Source organism: Tursiops truncatus, chromosome 1 (assembly GCF_011762595.2).
Source record: "Tursiops truncatus isolate mTurTru1 chromosome 1, mTurTru1.mat.Y, whole genome shotgun sequence".
In the NCBI taxonomy this organism is placed as follows: domain Eukaryota; kingdom Metazoa; phylum Chordata; class Mammalia; order Artiodactyla; family Delphinidae; genus Tursiops; species Tursiops truncatus.
The window spans coordinates 165,858,643-165,886,624 of NC_047034.1; the positions used below are offsets into that span (position 1 = coordinate 165,858,643).

General features: G+C 35.6%; 1 protein-coding gene across 4 annotated transcripts in view; it reads left to right on the forward strand.

Moving 5' to 3' along the window:
* Nucleotides 1-26,670, forward strand: part of HNRNPR (heterogeneous nuclear ribonucleoprotein R) — a 60,496-nt gene extending 33,826 nt beyond the window's left edge. For all 4 annotated transcript variants that reach the window (XM_033841551.2, XM_033841522.2, XM_033841527.2 and 1 more), the window contains one exon: nucleotides 79-26,670. In XM_033841551.2, coding sequence (XP_033697442.1) covers nucleotides 79-691 — 613 coding nt within the window. In that variant the 3' untranslated portion in view covers nucleotides 692-26,670. The remainder of the gene's footprint in view (nucleotides 1-78) is intronic.
* Nucleotides 26,671-27,982: the final 1,312 nt, after the last annotated feature.

Consider the following 27,982-nt stretch of genomic DNA (forward strand, 5'->3'; position numbering starts at 1 on the left):
CAGGTAATTTAAAAAGTCAGGAAGAGTCTTGAAGCAAACTAATTTGTTTTTTCTTTTCTCCCTTCCCTCCATTGCTAGGTATGAAGATTATTACTATCACCCTCCTCCTCGTATGCCACCTCCAATTAGAGGTCGGGGTCGTGGTGGGGGGAGAGGTGGATATGGCTACCCTCCAGATTACTATGGCTATGAAGATTACTATGATGATTACTATGGTTATGATTATCATGACTATCGTGGAGGCTATGAAGATCCCTACTACGGCTATGATGATGGCTATGCAGTAAGAGGAAGAGGAGGAGGAAGGGGAGGGCGAGGTGCTCCACCACCACCAAGGGGGCGGGGAGCACCACCTCCAAGAGGTAGAGCTGGCTATTCACAAAGGGGGGCACCTTTGGGACCACCAAGAGGCTCTAGGGGTGGCAGAGGGGGTCCTGCACAACAGCAGAGAGGCCGTGGTTCCCGTGGATCTCGGGGCAACCGTGGGGGCAATGTAGGAGGCAAGAGAAAGGCAGATGGGTACAACCAACCTGATTCCAAGCGCCGTCAGACCAACAACCAACAGAACTGGGGTTCCCAGCCCATCGCTCAACAGCCGCTTCAGCAAGGTGGTGACTATTCTGGTAACTATGGTTACAATAATGACAACCAGGAATTTTATCAGGATACTTATGGGCAACAGTGGAAATAGACAAGTGAGGGCTTGAAAATGATACTGGCAAGATACGATTGGCTCTAGATCTACATCCTTCAAAAAAAAAATTGGCTTATCTGTTTCATCTTTAAGTAGCAATTTGCTGCCATTTGTATTGGGCTGAAGAAATCACTATTGTGTATATACTCAAGTCTTTTTATTTTTTCCTCTTTTCATAAATGCTCTTGGACATTATTGGGCTTGCAGAGTTCCCTTATTCTGGGAGTTACAATGCTTTTATCCTTTCAGGCTTCATTTTAGCTTCAAAACAAGCTGAGCACACTGTTAAATCATGATTTTGCAGAACCTTTGGTTTTGGACAGCTTCATTTTTTGGATTTGGGATAGATTACCTAGCAGTATGGAGTATGCTGTAAATAAAAATACAAGCTAGTGCTTTGTCTTAGTAGTTTTAAGAAATTAAAGCAAACAAATTTAAGTTTTCTTGTATTGAAAATAACCTATGATTGTATGTTTTGCATTCCTAGAAGTAGGTCAACTGTGTTTTTAAATTGTTATAACTTCACACCTTTTTGAAATCTGCCCTACAAAATTTGTTTGGCTTAAACGTCAAAGCCGTGACAATTTGTTCTTTGATGTGATTGTATTTCCAATTTCTTGTTCATGTAAGATTTCAATAAAACTCAAAAATCTATTCAAAACATTACCTATTTCAAATTCAATTGTGTCCTAAAACATTATTTTATTCGTAATCCTTGCAAGGAATATTGTTTTCCAACTATAACTGCCTATGTGAGTGATCAAATTCATGCAAAATTTGTCTATTCCAGTATGTATCGTGGATATCAGACTGAGAATTAGACTAAATTCTAGTATTTATTCCAAATAGCACTGCACTGTTTGATGTTCTCTCATAGTCTTTCCTAATTTGGCAATTTTATCCTTTATTTTTATTAAAAACAGGTTCAAAGGCTTTTGAACATTCTTGCAGGCATTGGATAATTTGCGTTAGATAAAATGGGGTTGGGGAAGCAGACTGCAATTTATTTTGACCCACATTCTTTCTATAAAGGATAATTTGTTGTCTGAAGACCTTATTTGCTGGAGTGAATGTACATAACAGGAAAAAATGTTAGTACTGTGGCGTCAATTGCTCTGCGGACTAAACTTCATGTAAACTTTTAGTATACATGATTGTGACTACCACTTCAGTTACTGGTTTAGGAATATAATTTCCTATTGCTATGTAAATTTACTCTGAGAAGCACTCATGCCTTATTAAGAGAGGCTTAAAAATATCCAGTAGTCCTACTTCTGACTTTCTGTTAATACCTCTTATTTTAATTTTTTTTACTACTCGAATGGCTAAAGTTTTGTTGGCCAAGTCATAGCATCTATTTCCATTTCCTTGAGAAATTCTGATTTATTGTAACTACTTTTTTTTGCTTGAGAATAAAAGGAACAAAAGAATCTGACCCTAACAGTGCAGAAAACTCTATCATTTTCAAATTACCAATAAAATTTTCCCTTCTATTCTTAGGTGAATCTAAAATGTTTTTAAATTATAAAAATAAGCCATTGGAGAATAATTAAAATGGGCACACCTTTATTTTGTGTTTTGTTCTTGTTTGGTGTCTTTTATGACAGGAGTGGAGTATTAGATTTCAAAATTATAAGCCACTTAATTCCTTGTGAGCTCAGGTAGATATTTTGGGTTTCATGGCTTCTTTTTTGACTTTGAGGAGGAAAATGAATATTTGCTGATGAAAGTCAATATATCTGATTTCTCTTTAAAAGTACACTTATTACATAGTATAGTAAGTTAACAGACCTTGTTAATATTCCTTTTATGTTGGAAGCTAATAAAGGAATTATATATAATTGCTGTGTATAATAGGGTCAAGTTAACATGGGTATCTATTTGATGAAGCTTAGATCTGGTGGTTTTTCTCATGCCCATGTATGCAAGTAAAGACACCAAACATTCTTTAAATTCTGCCTTTAAACTTTGAAAATACAATTTGAAGCTATAACTATAAATCTAAATTAGACTTAAGTAAAACCTTGATTTTTCTTGGAAAGAAGAGAAGATCTAGAAATAAAATTTGAATTGTTTGTATTTCTTACAACTTAGATGTTACCAGCTACAAAGTTCTTAGGAACAAAATTAGGAATGGGAATAGAAGTGATTCTGAAAAAGTAATTTATGTGCTTTCCCCGCCCATCCTAAAATATAAACCCTAGTAAGAACATAAGAATCAAACCTAGGTTCCATGTCAAAATCCTTTTCTTTAATTACAAATTATATTTCGCTCTCACCAATTAAAAATATATCTATAGAGGTGTCCCTCTAATATTGCCTTATAGGTTTTTTAACAGACAGACAAAACTTTATAAGCATTAAATCTCACTCTAGAGCTTTTCCCTTGTTGATGTCTTATTATAAGCTATTCCGAGAAAATAGCTTCAGAGCTTAAATTTTCACAGAAGTAATAAATTTAACAATCTAAATAATATACAAACCTGAAAAATGTCAGTTGAGGAGATTTTTATTCTAGATTTGCATGAGATTTTTTCTTAAATAGGCACAAATTATGAGTTCTGGGAAATCTGATTTCTGACTCTCCTGCCATCTTTTTTGTTCCCCAACCTAATTCATTTGGTTTTACTTCTGAGCCTGCTACAGTAACGTTTGTGTTGGGAAAGATTTTTACTTTATATTGAGGATGACCTCTTCTTTGTAGGTACCCTCCTGAGATTGACATATATATGCCCCCTCCCCATAATGAAATACTAATTTTTATTTGATCACTCATTTATAGCAGTTGCTTAAATGTATGTATTTATATGATGGTGTTTTAATTTTTTTAAAGCAAAAAAGTTCTAATAAGTAGCCAGATTTTTAATAATTCCAAGTTTATTTGATCAATTGATGTGGAAATTGAGTTACTATGGTTCTGTAGGTAGTTTTTTTAAACAAAAGAGTTCAGCATAATTGTTTTTCAGTTACTGGGGTTATTCTGCATAAGAAAGCCCAATGCTTTCTGTTAGTAGATAATTTTTCTCTCATTTGACTTTGAAATGTGATTTAGGAGTTGAACCCTCTTTTTAAAAAGGTCAGCATGCATCGAAATAAATTATATATATTAAATTCCAGAAGAGAAGGGACGTAAAATTCCATTCCTAGCATAAAGCCATATAATATTCTTGAAACTCATTGCATCATTTGCCTCCTGCCCATTTGGATAATCATACCTACGTTTTATTAATTGTGTATTATTTGTAAAACCAAACCCTTCCAGTAAATACTTGCTATAAGGCTATCACTTGTCAATTAAAAAGACTTCTGAAGATGTTAAAATTTACCATTTTGATTTTTCCAAAGAGAAGTTTATTATATTGAACTATCCAGTATTCTTAAAGCCAACCAAAGTATATAGAAGAATTGTTATTGTTGTTCTTTATTATGTGAAGCCACTTAAGTGAGCAGCTAAGAAAAAGCCTTATAGAAAGAGTGCACTGGATTTATAAGTGTGTTTATGTTTCTCTGAGAATGGGAGCTTCTGTTAACTTAGTTGTTCTAAGACAGTGGATTGGGTGACTGACTAGAGAATCCAGAATGACAAATCCATTGACAAGGCATGTTTACTTTTGCATTAGAAGTTTGTTGATTAGTTTTTATTTTTGAAATGCAAACACTAAACTTTAAAAATATTGCATATTTAATGTATTGGTCAGTAGTTTAATATAAATATTTAATTGGAAGTGATCATTATTAATCTTCCTAGGAAAGTTTTTTTTCCTTTTAAATATATATACATATATACTTTTTATTTAGAGGTTACCAGAAGCTCTGGGTTTTTTGTTTTGTTTCTGTTTTTTAATCATTTTCAGATGTTATCCAGAAATCTGCAAGTGTACTTTTCCTGTTTTAACTCCTTCCTTTTATCACCTGACTATCAGGGAAGCGAGGTTGAGGCTGCCCTGACCTGACATGTCATGATGTCGACTTGCTAGGTGGGGTTCGCTGGGGACGATAACCAGTGGAATTATTGGTAAGAACTTTTTTTTTTCCTATTTTTTTTTTTTTGTCAGTAGTGGGTCATTAAGTTTGGGAGAATGCCCATATTCTGTAAGTGGGCATTTATGTCAGCCTTGTAGAAAAATAAGACTTTAATATTAGGTAATACGGTTCTTAATAGGAACATATAATAAGTACTTCATACTCTTTATTCTCAAATTCGTATATAAGCAGGAAAGGCCTGCAAGTATGAAGTAATGAAATATGCAGGGTATATTTTAAGTGGTCAAGATAGACTCTAAATCTCTTGGAGAAACAGTAAATTTACTTTATTTTATGTGATTTCAATCCCTCTAATATTTTCCTTATATTTACATTTTTATGGGGTAGGTGAACTTATAATGCATCTTTAAAAATATTTATTGCACACGAATGTTAGTAAAAAAAAAAAAAAAGGAAGGTGGGGCTTCCCTGGTGGTGCAGTGGTTGAGAGTCCACCTGCCGATGCAGGGGACGCGGGTTCGTGCCCCGGTCCGGGAGGATCCCACGTGCCGCGGAGCAGCTGGGCCCGTGAGCCATGGCCGCTGGGCCTGCACGTCCAGAGCCTGTGCTCCGCAATGGGAGAGGCCACGATAGTGAGAGGCCCGCATACCGCAAAAAAAATAAATAAATAAAATAGGAAGGTGTTAATAGAATGGAAGGTTTAAACACTAGGATAAATTATTTTTTAAAGTCCTCCAAAAGAGATACTAACGTTATAAAATGAAACTTAAAAGTTTTAGCAATTTGACAAACAAGAGTGGGCTCAGTTTAAAAGTACATTTGATATGATGACTTTAGGTCAAGAGGAAATTACATAACTGAAATATTAGGACCTTGAATATAGCAGTAACACAAATCTATCAACTTGTGTTTCGTCTGAAACCCATGACAGCTGATGGGATTAGTAGATATTGATAGAATTAGAGTAGATTTTTAGGTCATTACTGAAGAGCAAAATCTCATACTCAGGGGATTCTATGATGATAAAGTATAAATTGAGGAAATTAAATGTAATAATTAGGCATTTCTGACTATTTACCACATAAAAAGTAATTGTAGTATAACATAAGCACTGGTTAAAAGTAATTATGAATTTTCATGCCTAGAACCTCCTCAATATTCTTATGCCTTCTTTGTTGGTTGGGCGTATCAGTCTAGGGAGAATCTCCTAGGTATTAATGGGCTAGTCAGTGTCATGAATGTAAACCTTTATCTGTAAGCTTGCTATAGAGTAGCTGTATATTACTACAATGAAATTATACTTTAAGAACTGCAGTGATTGTATCATTGTGTTAAAGTACTTGTTTCTCTTCTGACACGTTTTATGCATATATCAGTGATAGAAATGATTGGGGTGTCGAACTTTTAGATTGCACTTAATACCGTGTTATCCTAGGGAAGTTTTATAATTAGCAATAGGATCACTCAAGTAGTGCTGAGGGGTTCATATAACTTAAGGAAAATGCAGTGCAAACTTACTGGCTTTTATACACTAACAATAAAATACATTTCATGGGACCAAAAAAGAAGGAAGCATTATGGGGGAAAACTTGAATTCCTCAAATATAAAAAAGGGCTTTCATTTTCTGTAGTAACTTTGTCAGGATCCCATGAACATTGCGTATCTTGATGTCTCATTTATGATGGTTGGACAAAGGGGACTTCTCTAGCCTGTTGAGTAACACAGAATTGTACTTTAATGAGTCTTATTATGATGTCTAGTACTGTTATAAGGCTATTTCTATAATTGAGCTGAAAGCTCCTGCAAACATTACATTGCTGATACGCATACAGTAACATGAGAATATTAAAATAGGAACATTTGCAAGACCATTTAATCAGCAGTTTAATAAAAATTAATGCTTTTGGTACAGTGTTCAGGTACCATAACTGTGTTGGAATATTTGTACAATGTTAAATATTTTTAATAAAATCTAACATGTTCAAAGTGTTGTGTTGGTGATTTTGGGTGGGGTGTGATGGGTTCAACTGTGCAAAAAAGATTCAATAGTACTATAATTGAGACTTTTGTAGTCAAATGGAGTTCTGTTCCTCAAATTTAGTACTAGATATTGGGCACCTGTTCAAGTGAAGGTAGTGAAGGAGTGGGATAGTGAAAATAAAAGTACCGAATGAACTCTAGTGGGTTTATTAGAGTATCAGGAAGTAGCTTTACTGGGGTTAGAACTGGGTCTACAGGTGTCAGATGGGATTGTTGTCTTTGGCATAATAGGCTACTTATAAAGCTTCTCTGGTGAAATTGTGGCATATCCACATTGGAAATGATCCTAGAAAACAGAGTTGGGCAAAGGGAAACACTTGTACAGTGCTTTTAGTAGGCATTTTATTCTCCCAGTGTCCTTTACCCCTTGACATGACATTTCAGCAAGTGAAAGAGAAGTGAGGGAATATTTGAGAAAGGCTATGTTGGAGGATTTAGGTGCATCACTGGGAAATATCTCCAGTGTGTAAGAAATACCATATAGAAGGCTCTCTGTTTCATACTGATCCCATTGTCTTAAAGATAGCCCTAATCTAGTAGTATTTCTTGTGACTTCTTTTCCTTGAAGGTGTACTTAGTTCCTTACCAGTCAAAAAGGTAGAAGCTCTGCAACTCAGAATGGAAATTTACTAGAAGTACTGTGCTCATTCCTCTGAATACTGTACCATTAATAACAATAAGGATTTAGGAGGAAAGTGACCTAATGATTTGTAAATAAATCGAGTAAGAAACCATTCAGAAGGAGTAGTAATACATTCTGTCTTGTCTCTTTTAAATGAAGACTGTTAAGAAAATATGAGCTATGGGGAAGAAAAAGTGTACCGTGTACCCTATTGTTTAAGAAAGAGTAGACAAAATTCTTTGGTCAATATTTTCCAGAAAGAGTTTAGTGTTTTTATTTTCCTTTTCTCCCAAATCAAGAGGTCACTCACTGAGACAGTAAGGAATGTTCTGACAGCAAAAATATCTAAACTTGGACACCTTTAGGAGTTGGCAGAGCTGGGGATCGGGGCGGATTGGGGCAGGGGTGGTGCAGCTCACTGCTTTATGGTGTATGTTTTCCAAAAATAGAAGGAGGTTGATTTTTGATGATCATTTTAGGCTTAGGCTCTATTGGTGTCTTTTGGCTCTACCTAAAGCTCTAAATTTATTTATTTTTAGAAATAAGATTTTATTAAGTATTTTCCCTACGGAGTATATTTTATTCACATAGGGGAATATCTTCCTATTGCTATGAAAGAAATCACATTTCTGTTTATTTAGACTTGAAATCTGTGACTGAAATCACAATCATGTATAGACATTTCCTCAAAAAACTAATAAGCAAGAGTAGTGTTTTATTCACCTATTTACTTAAAATTCCCTAAGGGTGACTTTAGGCCTAGCTGTCCATTTATTAAGAGGACAGGAGGTTAAATTAGTCATAAAATTGTACAACTTAGTCATGCCTTTTAAAATAATGTGAGGTTTGGTCACTTAAAAGTTTTTTCCCACAGGGTTAAAGGTGAGGACCAATATTGTTAAGTATAGTAACATTGGTGAAAAAGGAGCTCAGCCTCAGTTTTCAAACATGTAAAGGGGAAGATATTTCCTTAAATATGAAAATATTGCATAATTAGAGATCTCATGTACTATATTGAGCACTTTTTAATAGAATCTGGAGACAGAGACATCTATACAGGTGGTTCTCGGGGTGTTAATTTCAAGCTTCCGCCAGGAATCCTTTAAATCTGCAAATTTCAGTTGCCTAGGTTTTTAAGTAGATTAAGCAGAGGTTAATATATTCTAAAAGGCCATTACTGTTTATCAGCTAAATCACTATTTTGAAATTTTGTGGGAAAAAAAGTGAAAAATATCATCAAGACAAATCTTGTTTTTATTTGAACCCATTGATTATAATGGTATGTGTTTATATATTTCGTTATTGTTCAAGTACCTCAATTGCTTTGGTCAGAACGACTTGGGCATACTTCTGGCAAGTTAGGTATAACTAAATATTTTGGTTAGATGGTACATGTTTAGCATTGGTTTATCATATTGAAACTTTCTTTCCACGCTTCCTGTTAAGAAGTATAACCTTATCAGATTAATTATATTTAAGTATCATCTATGTAGAGTTGGTGTGGAAAACAATTTGATCTATTTAAATATAACTAACAATAAATATTGTTATTGAAATGTCTTTTTAAATCCTGAAGAGTAATGTAAGTATGCTTGTTAGTTGTAATGTCATTTTTATTTGACTTTTCAAAGGTGGGAAAAAGATAAATGAGACCGTTTGTTGCATTTATCAAAATAATTTTGTAAGAACTTCTGGTGATTATTTTAACTTTTTAGTTAAACTGTTTAGGTCACAGTTCACCATTCAACAGTGTTTCTCAAACTTTAATGTGGATGGGAATCCCTGGGGATTTTTTAAAAATGCAGATTCTGATTCAATAATTTGAGATGGAGCAAGAATCTTCACTTCTAACGTACTCGTAGGTGATGTCAATGTCCCTAATTACACTTTGAATAAATAGCATGGTCATAGATTATATCACATTTGGGGGGTTTTTAGAGAGTACACCTTAGTAGAAAAGATACCAACAACAGATGTTTACAGTGGTTTGTAGGATGGTTGGTCTAGGTGGATCTAGTTGGAGATTAAAAACTTTAGTAATGGCCACCACAAATGTTTATTGTGTTTAGATCCCAAGGAAAGGTTAAGAGCATAATCTGCAAGAAAATGAAATGAGTTTTGAAAATCAGGCATTAATAGTTTTAGGGAACTGATGGAAAATAAGAAGGAAAAAGCAAAAAAGACTAGGTGGCTGAGGAAGTGTCATGGCATGTTTATTTAGGAATTACATCAGAAAACAGATACAAAAAGTCATGGAAGATAAAATAAAAATAACTTCTGACAGCTCAGAAAGGGAAGGCTAATAGGTAACAAAAAATAGCCATGTGGTATTATTTTTCTTGAAATCTCTGACTTAAAAAAAAAAAGTTAACATTCATTAATCAGGTCAAAGTAAGCCTTTGGTGGTGAAAAATTAAAGCAGATTAAGGAAGAAAATCATTAAAGATGACTTTAAAAATAATTTATATGGATTAAGGTCAACAGATGGGAAATGTAAAGAATAGAAATGGCAGGTATCCATACCAAAAACGGTATCCATTTTTATATAAAGAAGGACTAGGATGTAGTCCCTGGGAACTGATAAAATATCTTACTTTCAACTCTAAAACTTTATTTTGAAAAATAAAAAAATATTATAGATGAAGTATGGAAAAGAAATATTCTGCTGTTTCCTTATGCCAAGCATTTTTTTAATGGTAGGTTAATAATACTAACTATTGTGTGAGTATTGTGTTACCAGGCACTGTGCTAAAGGAATCACTTTATATTTTGTGTATCATGTAATCAACAACCCTTTAAGGTAGGTGGTATTGTCCCTACTTTAAATATGAGGAACTCAGAGATTGAGATTTAAGTAATATTTTTTGCATAGCTGGTGGTTCTATAAAGTGGCGAAGCCAGGATTCAAACCCTGTTCTGCCTGAGTATACACTCATAACTACTAGTTTAGGAATAGGCCTAATAAGTCAGGTTAGACTTAAATGTTTAATTTTATGTTTACTTTAACTTATGCCTAAAATAAAGTAAAACTAATTTGAATTTAGAGTAGCTTTGGTCCTTGAACAATACAGGGTTTACAGGGACCAGCCCTCCTTGTAGTGGGAAATTCACATGTAGCTTACAGTTGGCCCTCCTTATGCACGGTTCCTCTGTGTATGCCATTCCACGTTCTCGGATTCAACCAACCACAGATCATATAGTACTATATAGTATTTACTATTGAAAAAAATTCACATGTAAGTGGACCAATACAGTTCAAACCTGTGTCGTTCAAGGGTCAACTGTAAAGTCCTAGATTAAAATGGATTGCTAAAGGGAATGTGTGTGTGTGTGTGTGTGTGTGTGTGTGTGTGTGTGTGTGTGTGTGTGGTGATGATAGTTCAGTTGCCATTTGTTTTGTTTTTCTTCCGTTATTCATTTATAAAAGTTTAGGCCAAAATATATTGGATTTTGGTCTCCAGAAAAGCCATTTTTAACTAAGCAAACTTACAGTTGATTTGGAAAGGGAATGCCACTTTCTGATTGACTTTAAAAAAAATATTTTTTTACTTAAAATTTTAAAATTTCACTTATTCACAAAATCCAAATTAATCTTCATCCCTGAGTTTGGTCTATACTAGCGTTTAAAGTATTGGGTTTTTTTAAATTGAATTCTTTTAATTTAAAAAAATTTTTTGGCTATGTTGGGTCTTCATTGCTGTGCATGTGGGCTTTTTTTCTCTAGTTGCGGCGAGCGGGGGCTACTCTTTGTTGTGGTGCGTGGGCTTCTCATTGTGGTGGCTCTCTTGTTGCAGAGCACGGTCTCTAGGCGCAGGCTTCAGTAGTTGTGGCTCAGGGGCTCAGTAGTTGTGGCTCGTGGGCTCTGGAGCGCAGGCTCAGTAGTTGTGGCACACGGGCGTAGTTGCTCCGGCGGCATGTGGGATCTTCCCGGACCAGGGCTTGAACCCATGTCCCCTGCATTGGCAGGCGGATTCTTAACCACTGCTCCAGGAGGGAAGTCCTGAGTATTTTTTAAAATGTTGTTGTATTAAGCCATCCCCATCTATCTAACATTTGGTTTCAGTTCTTCTACATTTTTCAAGGACATGGTAGAAGAGTTTGTTAAAGGCCTTCACTTAAACGAAACCTCAGTGTGTGTGTGCGCGCGTGCACAAGATACAGAATTAACACATAAAAGGAGCCAGTATAGTCAGCCGTAAAATTGGTCATGTAGAGAACCTATTTTCCTTCCCTGATGCAGAAAGAAAGGTGGTCTGTAAAAAAAATTTTTTTAATAAAAAAAATTATGGCTTTAGATTATTCAGGGTTTTCTCTACTGTTCTATTTCATGAAAATCTGAGCTATATAAAAATGGTATATAGGTAACCAGATATCAATATTTTTGTTAAAAGCCTATTAATTCTTAAGGACTGTAATGTCTTGCTTCTAGAATTCTATGTAATTTGGTCCATTGCTTAAAATAATTGAGTATTTCAGAATAGATTCAGGGATTCCCAGTACTTAGCAGTCCTGAATTTAAGTCACCATGATGGTAACGTGATGCTATAAGGGATTAGCTGAAGACTTTTTATTTATGATACCTGAACTTAAGTCATTTCTTTGAGTTTATAACTGATCAGTTGATCTGGCTCTAAGAAAACTAGCTCTCTCCTTAACGGAACTTTTACATGATTAGTTTTGTTTGGTGTAGACTAAATGTTTCCCAGAAGGAGATTATTAATGATTTGAAATATTACATTAATAAAGGATCTGGCCAATATTTTCTGAAAAGTCACTATCATTGCTGTTTTAAAAGTAATATTTTTATATCAGCTTTAGTGTTGCTTTATATTTAAATCTGCAAAGTAGGTCAAAGCAATGATGACTGCTTCTTAAAATTTACCCAAAGATTCTGTCTGGGGCAGAATATTTAAGTCTATAGATGTATAGTATAGTAGTCTTGAAGAAAGAAGTTTGACTAACTGTATTCCAGCAGCTGAACACTGACATAAATTCTCAGCATATAATTTATGTGATCTTGCTTACCAATAAATATTTGGGAAAAATGTTTAAATAGTTGTAATAAATAGCAAAGTCAAATTGAGGCTTCATCATGACATGTGGTGTTGAAAATTATTAACTTTACTCTTATTTTTATTAATGTAACATGTTTTTCACCTTAACAAGATTGCAAAATATACAGCTGCTTTCTCCATAGTGTGGGCTTTCAGTATGACAGTAAGAACTACCAAAAGTTCCCCATACTGGATTTTGTCCTTGAGAAGTATTATAACAGTAATTAACTTTTCTTTTTCTTTTCAGAAAGTACAGTAACATCTTGATCAACCTGTTAATGTGTAGGAAGGGATATAATCAAATAGATTCATCTTGTACATTATCAACCAAATCTAGATAATCAACTAAAAGTCAGTTATTTATTGAAAAGGTTAATAAGTCTAGTCTGTACCTAACATTGATAATTGATATGTTGTCCTTCATTTTACAATCATTGAGTGTTTTACATTTCAGGAGTTAGAAATACAAATAGTAAGTCATCATTATCCTCAAAGAATTTAGAAAAGATTCCAGGAGGCAGTAATAGATTTATAAATAGTAGGGATCATCAAACCAAATCTTCCAGAAAAAACACCATTGGAAATTTGAAAGGGGTTCTGTGCTCATAATAAAATATTCAGCTTATAATTGGAATATATGAATAATGTGTATGATTTGGATTACTCCTAGAGAGAAGAGCTTGTAAAATGTATATATCATGAATTTTTTAACTAAAATTGTTTAGTATCCACTGGATATGATCAAAGTAACTTGATTTTAGGAATTTGCACTGTACAGTTCAAATTTTAAAATGTAAAGATGGAGTGACCATATGAATTTGAAAGAACAAATGTGAAGGTAGGTTTCCTTATATTTGTATCTATTTTTCCCTTACTGAAAACTGAGCCTTTAAGTGAGAAATCCCTGGTCAGGGTTGAAATAATGGGCAGTTCTTTGAAATATTTCTTACCTCCCTGAAGATAAACAGACATACAGATGTTGCTTTGTTCAAATGGAGTAGATTTACTAAAAATATTTTTTTTCTCCATTCCCTGTAATTCATAAGGCCCCTCATGAGGTCAAGCTGTTTCAAACTCCATGATGTCGTAACAAAACTGGTTAGTGTCTAATAATACACACTGTTATTTCTGTTTTTCACCTATGAACATTTTCTCTTTTAAGAAGTTCTAAGACCTATAATTGCTAGCCGGAAATTTTAATCACTAAGAGAGAACTGAGGTTAACACGTTGAAGTGGTTATAATTTCAGTCAAAAACAAACTTGGCAGAAGAACTAATACTGAATGCTTCCAATGGGCTGTCATTGTCTTAAGTAAGTGTAAATGTGAAAACTGAGACAGAGACATTTTGGTCCAAGGTCCTCCTGACTAGAAGTGGCCAATCCTGAATTGACCCCGGTTGGTCTGATACCAGAGCTCACATTTTAACCACCACTCTGTACTGCCTTCTGGGTTTTACTTGCTGTGTGCAGTCTTATCTGGTAAATGTCATTAGGCTTCTTTGAAATATTGAATAACTGGGGTATTACTAACTAGTTGGTTAGACTATTAGTTTCCCCAGCTCAGAACTATAGGTGGGGCCAAAGACTAGTTTCATAGAAATGACAGCATAAGAATTATTTTGTGTTGTGATGGTAAGACTAATGGTAGCCTCTGAATAGCTGAGAAGCTTCCGTTTTGTAAATAAATATTGCTATCAGTGTAGCCTTCATTAATTGAACCTTCTTAAACCTATTTATGGTTAACTACTCTCTTTTTAAAAATTTTTTTGTATTTGTGGCTTTTGTCACAAGTTTACTAATCATCTTGTGATTTGAGATTTCTTTTTACCAATTTTAAAACATTTCCTAGTTAGTGTTTCAGGATTTGTTTTAAATTACTTGGAATAAAATGGAGCCAGACTGTGGTATCTTATCTGCAACCACTATGATTTTACATGGAATTCAATTTTATCATCTTAATTTTCTTTCCAGATCGGAGTTCTTACTCTTTGAAGGTAAAAGCTACTTTATTTTTGTAAACACTTCTTAGCTGCCCTGTTTTGTATGTTCCCTGGCTTGCTTTCTTGTCTTTGAAGTGGCTGCTGGAAGGTCATGAAGTATGGGTGCATATATAACCCGGCTTTGTGTAGTGTTGATTAGCTTTTTTTTTTTTAACATCTTTCTGATTACCTGCAATCGTTATCTTTCTGTTTGTTTGTGTGTGTTTTAGAAGTAGGGCATTATTGTTTAACTCATGGTTTGCCTAGGCTAGGGTCATAGACTAAAGATAGAGCAGAACCAGAACTTATTGCCTTATTGTTTTCCACTCACTTTGATTCCTGGAGAAAGAAGCCTGTATGTAGTATGCATAAGCAAAGTTGAATGGCATCCTGATTGCCTGTGAACTTAAGGAAAATCAGTTCTCAGTAACTGATATGTATATGTATATACATATATGTATATGTGGCTGGTGAATAAACAGTTTTGCAATATCAGAGTTGGGACTTGTGACCTGGAAGGTATTAATCAAAGTCAGGCTGGCTCTAGTTATACTTAGCACCAAGACCAGGTTCAGAATTCCAAATAGGTATCTGACAAACCAAGGTGCCCTGGGTTGCTCTGAGGTTCCATCCAGCTGTGTCCTGTCTAGGAGATTCATAATTACAGATCATTTTAATTGCTGCTCAGTTAAAGCCAGCATTGCTAATGACAGCAGTGATCTTCAGGCCATTTCAGTTGCCCTTTTTCCCAGTCATTATCCTTGATCGTCTTGTTATTTTTGACACAATTGAGTAAACCTTCAAAGCTTTTCTGGCTTTTGCTGGCTGTGGTCCACAATATGTGTATTTTCTTGTCCCTTGTAATGCCCTCTTCCTGTGTCTTTTGTCCCTCTTTAGGGACTTCAGCCACTATTAAGGCTACTGAATTTTTCAGTCTCTAATCTCATATGTACCTCCAGATCACATGAGACTTGATAATGCGGAAAAATAGTTACCAGTCATTTAACAAACGTTTAGTGAGTACATGTGTTCCTGGCACTGGGGATACAAGGAGCAGCATGTGGCAAAGGGAACAAAACCTCACAGACATAGGCATGAAAGAATTACGTGTTTTGGGAGCACATTTTGATCCTGTGGGTTGCAATCTTAATAATTCTCCTGTTGGATTTTCTGCTAAGTCATACTGATTCTTCTACGTCTTCTCCTTACTTTCTCTAGTTAATCTACTATCCTAGGGTGGGAGTTCTTAACCTTGCAGGAAAATGACTTGGAACCAGTGTAGGAAAAAATATCAGACCAACCATAAGAACTGACAGTTGTGGGACTTCCCTGGCTGTCCAGTGGTTAAGACTCCACGCTTCCAGTGCAGGGGGCGCGGGTTGGATCCCTGGTTGGGAAACTAAGATCTCACATGCTGCACTCCACACGATGCGGCTGAAAAAAGAACTAACAGTTGTACTTCACTACTTCTGTTGATTGGAAATTTTGTATTAAAAGATTCTAGGAATTCAGCAATACTTTTTAAGTGAATTATTTTATTAATTACAACAACATTTACATTCAGATTTAGACTATACTTTTAGAGAGCCACTTTTATGCTAAATAATGTACTAGGGTCTGAAAATACACTGTGGGTATAAGGCAGTCTTCTCCCATTATGGAGCTAATGTTCTATTAAGGGAGAAAATTCACATTAAGTTGGCTTGATGTACCCCCAAATCTAAGACTTACAGGTTAGGAGGCATTGCTGTGTGTCTTACAAGTCAATTTCTAAATTATTACAACTCTTCTCCTTATTTTCCTACCTGATGTCTCTCACTATTCTGTTTGTTCTATACAGTTGCCATAATGATTGTCACACAAATACCAATATTCCCATCACATCATGGTGTCAGATCTGAATTCTTGAAATTTGAGACCTTTTATGTACTTCCCAGGTATCTTTCCTTTCCAACCTTTTATTCCTTTCCCATTCTGATATTCTAGTTAAACCTTTACTGTTAACCTTAGGGAAGTTAGACTGCCTTTGTCCACCTTGCTTTAACTCATTACTTCCTAGCAATTACTTTGGCGATTATTCCGTTTTCTAAAGAGACATGGATTGGAATGTGATATCATTCATGAAATAACAGGAATATATGGTTGTACTATGAAAATTGCTATATACAAAATGATTTCTAGACTCCCAACTAGTGACCCACTTCCGGGAGCTCTTGGAATCAAGTGGCAATTTGACAACAAAATTGTACTGAAACTTATCTAGATGCAGTGGGTAACAAAATCTAAGTAGAAAATGCAGAAGGGTTAGATTTAGTCAATATGGATATGAGAGTTTGCATCAGGTTTTGAGGATGAACCTAGTGACTCACAGAGAACTTAAAATTCTCTTGACAGTTAAAGAGCAATCTTTTACTTTACAGTTTTCAGAATTCCACTTCTTAAAAGTACACAGACCAGGGCTTCTCTGGTGGCGCAGTGGTTGAGAGTCCGCCTGCCGATGCAGGGGACACGGGTTCGTGCCCCGGTCCAGGAAGATCCCACATGCCGCAGAGCGGCTGGGCCCGTGAGCCATGACCGCAGAGCCTGCGCATCCGGAGCCTGCTCTCCGCAACGGGAGAGGCCACAACAGTGAGAGGCCCACGTACCGCAAAAAAAAAAAAAAATACACAGACCAAACAGAAAAAAGGCCTAGTTGGCCATTCCTGGCCTAAAAATTACATAGGTGGGTACATAGAATTTCACATGCTGTTGTATTTTCTGAAAGCAAAGGTTCTGTTATGTTATTGCAGTACACGTCCATATTGCGGTAGTCATCCATACTGTGAGTGAGACTGTTTAAATCTGTACTTTAATCATGGTGATAGACTCCCTTAGACGAAGCCTGTTAGACCTGCTTCCTATGTTCGATGCTCTAGCTGTTTCTTCCTGGGGAAATTAAAGTACAAAAAGAAAGGCTTCTTGATATTTTTGACTTGATATCCACCCCTTCTCACAGTAGTCAAGCAATAGCTCCCATTCATTGAATTCCTAATGTGTGCCAGTCACATGCAGCTAGGCGCTTTATAGTATCTATAGTATTCACAGTAACTCCTGTGTTAGGCACTAGTATCCCTATTTCCAGTGGGAGAACAGGCCCAGAGGGATTGAATGACATCGCCAGGGTTGTACAGCTAATTTGTAATAAAGCAAGTATTAGAACTAAAAACTTTCACTTTTATCTTTCTCTGGAAATACATTTTGCTTTTTAGAGCTAGAGACAAAGCAGTTTCTTAGGTTAGATTTATTGTGGCGAGTTTTGAATTACAAGCTAAAAACAGAAGGTTTATTCTAGAATATAAGGTTTAAATTTGTAAAATTTAATTTGCTATTGTATGCTTCTATTGCCCTGCTCTTAGACTCATAGAATATTTTCTTTTCTACATTTTGTGATTGATATATGTTTGCTTCTTTATATATATATATATACACAAAAGCTTTAGTTTTGTAGGGGAAAGGGATAAAAGAGGTTAAGTTGGTTTTATACTTGCAAGTAGAGTCTGACGACTTTGATTATCCTCACAGCAAACTTGAACATTTAATTCACCACATTTAACATACATATAACACTATATATATATAAGGGCATACTGCCTTCCATCTCCTACTATCAATAATGCCAGGCAAGAAGAGTGTTACCTCATATTTGGATCAGCTATTTCTATGTAAAGAACGTTTGAAAGAATTTGCCTGAAGCTGTTCTGAAAGTTAAGTATCATGAGATACATTGGCAAGACCTGGACTCAAATTCCAGCCATTAAGGGAGCCCATCGGGGAGATCCCTGCTTTTGCCCTTGGAAAAATAAAAATAATAGTTGATAAGGAAATAAAATTTAGGTGAATCTGTGCTCTGTTTAATGCTGATGGCTAGCATTTGTTAAGTGCTTACTATGTGTCACGTACTGTTCAAAGTGCTTTTCAGGTGTTCTCTTCACAGCTTCACTTTTACAGACGAGGACATTGAGAGGCAGGAATGTTTGTAGTAGAGCCATGGTTCAAATACTAAATAACTGATCTGATCAGAAATAGAGCCCTGCGTCTCAGTAAACTAGAAGAAAAAAAGAAAATAGAGCTCCATCATGTTGTAGAGAAAGGTTTTTATTTTATTTTTAATTTTGGTGTTTTCTCTCTTCCTTTCCTCCCTGCACTTAACTCTACCCCCATGTTCTGTGTAAATTTCCTCCCCCCCCCCACATTTAAGTTTTACTTGTTTTTCCCTCCCTTTTCAACCTATTTCAGCATCATCAGGAGCAGTAAACTGGAAGTTTATTCATAAGTTTAGAAATTTTATAAAAGACATCAAAATAATTATACTTCATTGACCTATGTCTTGTCTTGAAATTTTTCATTTTGAACTATGTTGTTTAGGGGGAGAGCTATTAAAGTGTTTTCTCTGCATGTTTATGATACATTTTAGATCTCCCACATTTTTTCCCTGGATATTTATCAGGAGATGGTGTAGAGGTTTGGTAAGTAATACAGTTTGATTTTGTATGTCTCAAGAGTTTCTCATTAAGTCACATAATTGAGTTTTCTTTATTCTGACTTTTTTCTCCTGGTGATTCTGTTTGTAGTATTGACTGAAAATCCTTACACTAATGCTAATTTTGATCTTTTTTTTCACTAGCATGTATTGGAGCCCTCAGACTTGAAGAAGGACATAGGTAAAAAGTATAATATGGAACATTTTCTACATTAGGGTTATGAAGTCTTTTTCCTTTAGTTGCATACTTGTGTTCAATCTGAAAAATATTTACATAACAATTCAAGTGGTATAGGGTCTGCCAAAACAATTACGGGTATTTTGATTCTCTTTTATTTTTATAAACATATATCAGTTCTCAATCCTTCAGGTCAAAACAGGTGGTCTAATGTTATATTAGGAAGTACTTAGAAATTTATTTCCCCTCTGTGTGAAATTTTATGCAGTACTTGAGTTACTTAATTGTAAAGTGAATAGCAAATACTAATCTAAAACTAACATTTTAGATTTATCAGAATCAGGCCTTACTGCTGCTCTGTCCGAAATGCTTTCTTCCCCAGAAGCCTCAGTGGATATAAACCCCATATCATATCTCTCACATATCTGAGCCAGGTGTGCCAAAGTGAACCCTGCAAGTTCTTTTCTATGACTAGAAGTTGTAGAAGAGCAAAAAACCTTGGAGGTGTCATATTCATTTATCTACTCATAAAGTTGTTTTAAAACATCCTTTATTTTAATTTAGAAACAAGGTATGCTACACATTTAAAATTTTTCATTTAGTGACACCAAAAATTTTAACACATTTTTCTGTCAAACAAGTGTTCTTTGAAAACTAAATGTCTGCAGTTATTTTTTTACTTGGAATTACTTGAAGTTTGCTTAAACTCCATTTACTTGAAGTAGAACTTCACAGTGAATGAACAGGACTAGGTTCTTCTGCAAAGTCAGTGAGAACATGAGTTTCTACGTATGGATAATACACATTCTCTCTGTTTCTTCTTTGTCTTGATAATCAAATCTCTGAGAAAAAGGCTCTGATGGCAGTCTTTTAAAAAGCTATAGAAAAAGAATACTTTTTTTTTTTTTTGGCTGCACGGCTTGAGGGATCTCAGTTCCCCGACCAGAGACTGAACATGGGCCACGGCAGTGAAAGCCCGGAATCCTAACCACTAGGCTACCAGGGAACTCCCGATAATACATTTTTTAAAATTCCACATTTACCATCTTATTTATAGTAACCTAATTTAGCAAGATCAAATTGGGAATTTCACCCAAGGTATCGGGTAGAACCATTAGTTTGTTGGAGAATTTACTTGGGGAAAAAAAATGATGGAAGGAGAAGGTGCTGGTTGATAGCAATCAGAAATAAATGTTGTAAAGCATCTTTGGAATTCGTTGTAAGTGGGAAATTTATCTGGTATATAAAAATTTTATGTTTGTTTATTTTTGGCCATGCCACGTGGCTTGTGGGATCCTAGTTCGCCCGAACAGGGATTGAACCCAGGCCCTTGGCAGTGAAAGCGGGGAGTCCTAACCACTGGACCGCCAGGGAATTCCCCAAAATATTATGTTTATTCATGGGATTTTTTAGAAATTGACCTATTTCATAAAGCAAGGAGAAACTTAATACAAGTGTGGCTGTTGACACTTAGAAATATTATGTCCATTTATTTTTAAAAGTGACACTCCAGGTTACATCACAGTCACTGGCAAAGTTCATTCAAATACAGATTTTCTAGTTTTCTTCTTTGCTTTAGCATTTTTTAAAAAGTGACCTGAAAGTTTAATTTAGATAGGAAAATAAGGGCTTGATTAATGGAGTTGTGTATGATGGTAATAGAGTGCCCATGTTAGTATTTTCATGAAAGGGGGACAGTGTAATAACTGATTGGCCAATGATTGAAAGATAGTGACACATTTAGGATTTCTTATTCTTTGTAGTTTGAGTTAGAAGTTTATAACCTTTGCCTCATGAACCTTGCAGCAGCTCCCGTCACTCCTCCACATCTCTGCCTAAGAGGAAGGTGGAGTCAGAGTCTCCATACTTACATTCACTTTGTCCTTGACAGTCTGTCAGTGACCATGATTTCTAAGGCTCACTCTTGGAACCAGAAGCAAGAAGAAAGGGGAGAGGGTGCTAATCAGATTAACTGCCACCTTTTAAATTTGACCCTTGTTAATAATTTACATGAAAAGTAGTACTCTTTACTCTGCCTCTAGTTTTAACACTGATTTTTTTCCTGAAATTTCCAAGAGCTTAGCTCAATGTCTTTTTCAAAGAAAGGGGGCTGGGCAAAGCCCACATATGTTGGGAGAATAGAATTACACGGGGAAAATGTTTTTCTTAAATTAAAAAAAAAAATGAAAATAGAGAAGAGGTTGCAGGAAATGGAGTAGTGGGGTCAGCATTAGGAAGGGAGGAGATGACATAAATATTAAGTAATTTGATTTGCTTCCTATGTGGTTTACTTATAACTAACATGAAATGAGTGTTTCATTCCTTAAGTATGCACTTTGGGAAAAATGGGAAGCCAGGCTGGAGACACAGATCTACAGCAGATGCTCTGTATCCAGGTAGCAATGGCTCTGATGGCATTCAGTCCAAGAGCAACAGCATCTCCAAAGGAAAAATCTGTAAATATTCATGAATGGGATCACCTTCACCATCATCAGCCAACTGATCCTGTCATCAGCCAGGATAGGATAAGGCTTCTTGAAAGGCACTTTGATGGCTTTTGATTATCAGGAAATTTTATGTAGAAAAAAAGTTGAAATTATGCTCAAGACTTCTTTTTCTGGTTTCTTATTCTCTTGATATTTCACATTTCACAACTAAAATAATCGTAACGCCTTGTTATCTTTTAAAATGAATTTTCAGGAGCTGAGGCTACAGAAATCTCCATTTCGTGGGCATAATTGACACTTGACCCTTTGTTTATAGTTATGTACAGAGCATCCCCAAATTGGGAGAGATTGCCTCTTTAAAGTTGGTGGCCATCTTGGCTCAGCGTTAACAAGGCCTAGTCTACAGGTTCAGTTTTGCTTTTGGCTTTGTCCTTGAGTTGAGAACCAAGTTGAGAGAACCAAGTGGAAGTGTTGGGACCAAGCTAGCAACTATACTTAAAATATATATGAATCAAGTGTACTGTTTCTGAAAGACCAGTTATTGAGCCCCCCTCAGTCAGGGATACTGAATATTGGGTTTAAATGAAACAAGACTGTTACTCATTTTATATGTTCGAAATCAGTATTTTAAAGAAGCATGTAAACACTTAAAAGTGTAGTTGCATTTGTTGTAGGCCAAAAAAATATGGCTGTTATCACTAGGGTGTGACTCATGTGGTTCTTGATTATTTACACTATTACAGAAGAACACAAATATGCATAGCTCCAGGTAATTTAACTTTGAAGTGAGAGATTATAAGCACCTTTCTATGTGAAAGAAAGGTGTTTACTTCAAATGAGTGATGAAAACTTGGTGCTAGGACCTCCTTTTTCTTAGGTCCAGTGGTCAACTTCTTATAAACCAGGCATAAAGAGAAATAAAAAATAATTAATTCTCCATATCTTGAGCTTTATTTTCTTCAACTGGTATAATGAAACAGGTATAATGATTACATTTCTCAGTTTCCCCCCACCCCTCCCCTCTTAAGTCTGTAGGAGCAGTTGTGATGTCAGTGAAGCTGTGGTTAAGTATATTAGGTTATATTAGAGGACTTGAAATATAAACAGAAGTGTTTTGTAGTATAGATGTCAGAATAACCAGCTTCAAAATACAAACCCTGAAACTTAACTGTTGACTGTTAACAAGAACAAAATACTACAAACTAGGATGTCTTTAAGAGCAGAGGTCTGCTCTTGCCAACTCCTGGCTCTTAGTTTAACAAATCTGATCCAGGATGCATCTCAACCCTGCAACAAACCGTATTTTATTTTTGCCTAATTTCCAGATACCACTTTAACACAAGTGCTCTGCCCCATTGCTTAGCTTTGAGCAGTGTCCTACTTTGAAAAGAAACTTATATGTACATTTTGTCTTCCCTTTGAATACTGTTTAACTGCAAACTAAGAAGCATTGAGCCTAGCATTCACACAGCTTGTTCTCAAACTCTGTTTTATGAAAATTTCTCAGCTTTTTTCAGATCATTCTAAATGGTCATTTCTTTTTTTTATTAACATCTTTATTGGCGTATAATTGCTTTACAATGGTGTGTTTCTGCTTTATATCAAAGCCTTTTCTTTTTTAAACTGAATTTTGCTTTTTCTTTGTAAAGTTAAGAGTAGGTAACATGAGTCCCTCTTGCCCTTTGCAATTAGAATCTGGCATCAGAAGCAGTTGTTGCTGTGTCTGATTTTCATCCATGAACTTTTCTGGGATGGAAGGCATATTGATTCCAGTGTTTATTATTTAATTGGGCAGTATAAATAAATTCACTGGCTCGCCTTCCTGTTTAGCGAACACCTAATCATGATATTTTATATTTCTTACACTTCTGGAATGCCACTTCAAAAATAGAAGTTGCGGGGAGGAAAGAGGGTACTTGGACCATACTTTGAATAAAAGACATTTTGAAATTTTTTTGTTTCTTAAAAACAAAGCCAACTCCTTAGTACCAGATGTGTTCATTATACTTTTTGAGAAATTACTCTGGTCATTATATTTATCATTCATGAATTAGTATTCTGCCCTAGTCCCTAAAGATAGTTTTATATGCTAACTTTTGTTTTACCTTTCTAGCTGCTAAGATAGATAATGGTTATTACAAACAGCATGTTTTTAAATGGTCTCCAGTGTGGACTGCTCAGCCAGTGATGGAGTGAGTACGCTGAGGAAGAATGTGTCATTTGGAATCCAGAGCCATTCAACGAGGATAACTGCCTGATACATGGTCGGAATGCTCAAACTAATGGCATACCGATGGCTTTCTCTTCCATTACCCTAAAAAGCAAGTTTGTGAGCCTGAGTTCCCCTAATCTAGCTACTCTCATTTATATTCCCAAAGTAGTGACCTAATTCTGTCACTTTTGGCTGTCAAAGGGAATTGAGGTTTCAGTGTGTGAGTACAGCAAACATTTAATGATTTATAGGAAGGAAAGAAAAATAGTTTTGTTTGCTAACTACTTGAAGTGTAGAATGTTTTGGTTTTCAGTTTATGATTTTGCAAAGCATAAAGACATTTCTTCGTTGTTAATTCCACATGAATTATTCAATATTTTTTCTCTCTTACTAAGTTAATTTCAGTGCTAATTTCCTATGAAAGCAATTGAATGGAATAAGTCTTAATTTAAAGCTTGTACTAATGATAATCAGGTATGGTTCACTTTTTTTTTTTCTGACTTAAGTGATACGTAAGTAAAATACTCATTTCAAATTTGACTGGCAAATTAGAAAATCAGAACAGTTTGCCAGTATTTTTCATTCCCTTTCTTAGACATGTTTTTCCTTTACACATTTATAGTGCAAAATAAACCAATGGTGCAGACTCATACTTAAATTGATCAACGTTTGTCTTGGTCTTCATGGGAATTACATCTTTTTTCACTCAACATTTATTAAAGGAACAAACAAAAATTTTAGGCTATACCAAACTAATAACTTTAGCTTGACTAAGAGCTGAATTTCATAAAGGAACAGAGTATGTAATTCATTTTCACATACTTTAAGGTATGACTCATCCCTATTAAAGTTGTGAGACTCAAAGCTACGCCCGTATCACTTAATTTTATGTCCTTCCCTGTTTACTGTGTCTAATCTTCAAGATTTCGTGACTGATGCTGAAATGGAAGCCAACCATTGCAGAAATTTGGGGGAAAATGAACCTGAAGAATGCAAGGGGAAGTAGGAATTCATTTCTAGCATTCCCAAACCTGCTTTGTCACGTCAGCTCCACTACAGTCAGAGGAAAAGAACTGAGTTCATGAAAATTACCAACTAAGCCTTACATCTGTCTTTAATGTTTTTAGGAAATATACTGAAAAGGTAAGTGAGATGTCTGTTTTGAAGAAAGACTTTATTAGGTATTTTAAAACCAGTTCTGTATTAGTAAAACTGGACAGCTTCTTTATTCTGAGCTTCAAAAGTCTTGTCCCCATTTGGTATGGTTCTCAGTAATTGTGGAGAAGGTGGAGTTGTTCCAACCAACACGAAGCTTTTCCTCTACTTCTCAGCAGTTAAGCTGGATCTTGCATTGAAGTGTACAGAGTGCCAGTTTTTGTTGTTTTGTGCTCAAATCCTCTCTTAAAAAATTATTTGTAGTTGAGTTTTAATTTTACCCCTTACCGTTTAGAAAAACTTTTTAAATGCTTCAGAGTTCCTACCAGAACTACATTTGTATTATATGTAGTCAAATAAGAGTAAAATTATGGAGTTGTATAGATCTCTGTTAACATCCACCTGTATGGGTTTATAGATAATTTTTAAATTACTAGGATTAAATTGTTCCAAATTTATTAAATCCCTATATAATAGGTATTGTGCCAGGCCCTGGAATAAAAAGATGGACTAGCACACAGTTCATGGCCTCAAGAAATTCATTTTTATTGATACAATACAGATTGAATTCTAGTTTAGGGAATCAGAATCAAATAAAACGAGGCTAATTCCATTTCCCAGTCAACAATCCACTGTAGCTAGCATGTTAATCTGATATATGACAAATTGTATTTGAAAGATCCAGCACTGCATGTGTGTGAGAGACATTTACTAAATACTTCCTATGTTCTAGGTACTGTTCTAGGCCATATATATATATATATATATATATATATATATATATATATATATATATATAAAAATATATAAAATCCCTATCCCTATAACTATCCTATGAGTTAGGTGCTATTGGTTTTTTTTTTTTTACGGTACGCGGGTCTCTCACTGTTGTGGCCTGTCCCGTTGCGGAGCACACGCTCCGGACGCACAGGCTCAGCAGCCACGGCTCACGGGCCCAGCCGCCCCACGGCATGTGGGATCTTCCCAGACCAGGTCACGAGCCCGTGTCCCCTGCATCGGCAGGCGGACTCTCAACCACTGTGCCACCAGGGAAGCCCAATAGGTGCTATTTTTAAAGCCCATTTTCTAAGTCATTAAGGCAGAAAAGTTAACTTACCCAAGTTTGCACAACTGTCATGTAGGACCAGTATTTGAACCCAGGCAGGCTGATTGCAGAGCCTGTACTCTTCAATTTGGGTGTGATACTTATATGCAGTACCTGGCTAGGAGTACCCACCAGACTTTCCAGATTCTTAATAAAATTTGCCTAGTTTTAAAAAGGAAAGTTTCAGTAATATAGAACTACTATAGATGACAGTTGTCCAACTTTTTAGAGAACCAGAATTTCCCTTTTTTCAACTCTTGGCTCCAAGACAGTCATTTTGCATGATGATCTCCCCTCTTCCCCCTCCCCTCACTCGCCCCAACAGTGTGCATGCACACACACAAAATTTAAAGTGCTGGCACAGAGAAGCAGAGCTTATCACCCTTATATTTTCTCTTCACTACCTGTTGTCACTTAGTCCACCCCTCTTTCTTTCTGGAATGTGGACATTTTCTTTAGCTGCTAAATGATGAGAAAATAAGACTGCTGAGACTTTCCCTAGGATTCTTTAAAAATAGATTAGGCTCTGTACAAAATAAAGAAAAACTGCTGTGAGAACTCCAGGTAGGTAATTTACTTCCTGTTGTATGTATAGTTTCTGAAGCCTCTGCACCTCTAGCCCCTGTTTTATATTTCTGTAAATCTGATTTGACCTTTAATAAACTGTTTTCTGAAGTGAGTGGTTTTTTGGTCTCATTTGGATGTGTATCTCTTTTGGTCACTTGATATTATTGCCACCGTTTCAAAACTGGTGGTTTACTTAAAGTAAGAGTACCTACTATATACCTAGTATTGTTGAGGGTTTAAAAAAATATATGCCAAGGCTTTGCTTTTAACTCAATGCGGGTGCCACCCAGTACTAAAACTTTGCAAATTTTTAAAGGAAAAACCTGGTGTTATAGAATCATTGTGAACGGTAGCTTATTGTATGACTCAGGCAATTGTGACAAGAAAAATCTGCCCTAGTGAAATCAAATTAACTGTTCCATAATGGTTAATAATGAAATTAACTGGAGAAGCAATTTTGACTGTATTTCTTAAGCATCAGTGCTTCTCAAACTTGAATTCATATAGGAATCACCTGGTGATCTTGTTAAAATGCAGATTTTGATTCAGTAGGTCTGGGGTAAGCCTGAGAATCTGCATTTCTTTTTAAAAAACCATGTTGAAACACAATTCATGTAAAATTCACTCCTTAGAAGTGTACGGTTCAATGGGTTTTATTAGCATGCAGAGTTGTGCACCTGTCACCAGTCTTAATTTCATTCAGGACAGTTTTCATCATTCCAAAAAGAAACCCTATGTCCATTAGCAGTTAACCCCATTCATCACCACCCCAAGTCTCTGGCAACCACTACTCTGCTTTCTGTCTCTATGGATGTACCTATTCCGGACATTTCATATAAATGGATTCATACATTATGTGGATTTCTGTAACTGGCTTCTTTCATTTAGCATGTTTTCAGGGTTCATCCATGTTGTAACATGTACCAGGTACTTTATGGCCAAATAACATTCCATTGTATGGACATGCCACATTTTGTTTATACTCATCAGTTGATGGACATTTGAGTTGTTTATACCTTTTGGCTATCATGAATAATGCTGCTGTGAACATTTGTGAGATTTTGTGGTCATGTGTTTTCATTTCTATTAATATATCTAGGGGTGGAATTGTTGGGTCATTTGGTAACTTTTTTAAAAATTGTAACACTTAATATCTACCCTCTTAAATTTTCAAGTACACAATACAGTACTGTTAACTGTGGGTGCAACATTGTGCAGTAGATCTTAGTCATATGTTAACTTTAACATTTTGAGGAACTGCTAAACTGTTTTTAAAGTGGCTGTACCATTTGAGAGTCTGCATTTCTGATATAAGCTCCCAGGTGATGATGAGTAGCAGGCTGTAGATTACATTTGGGCACCTACAAAGTAAACAATTAGGAACATGAACTTTCACTTAATTCAACTTGCAGTGTCTGACTAGA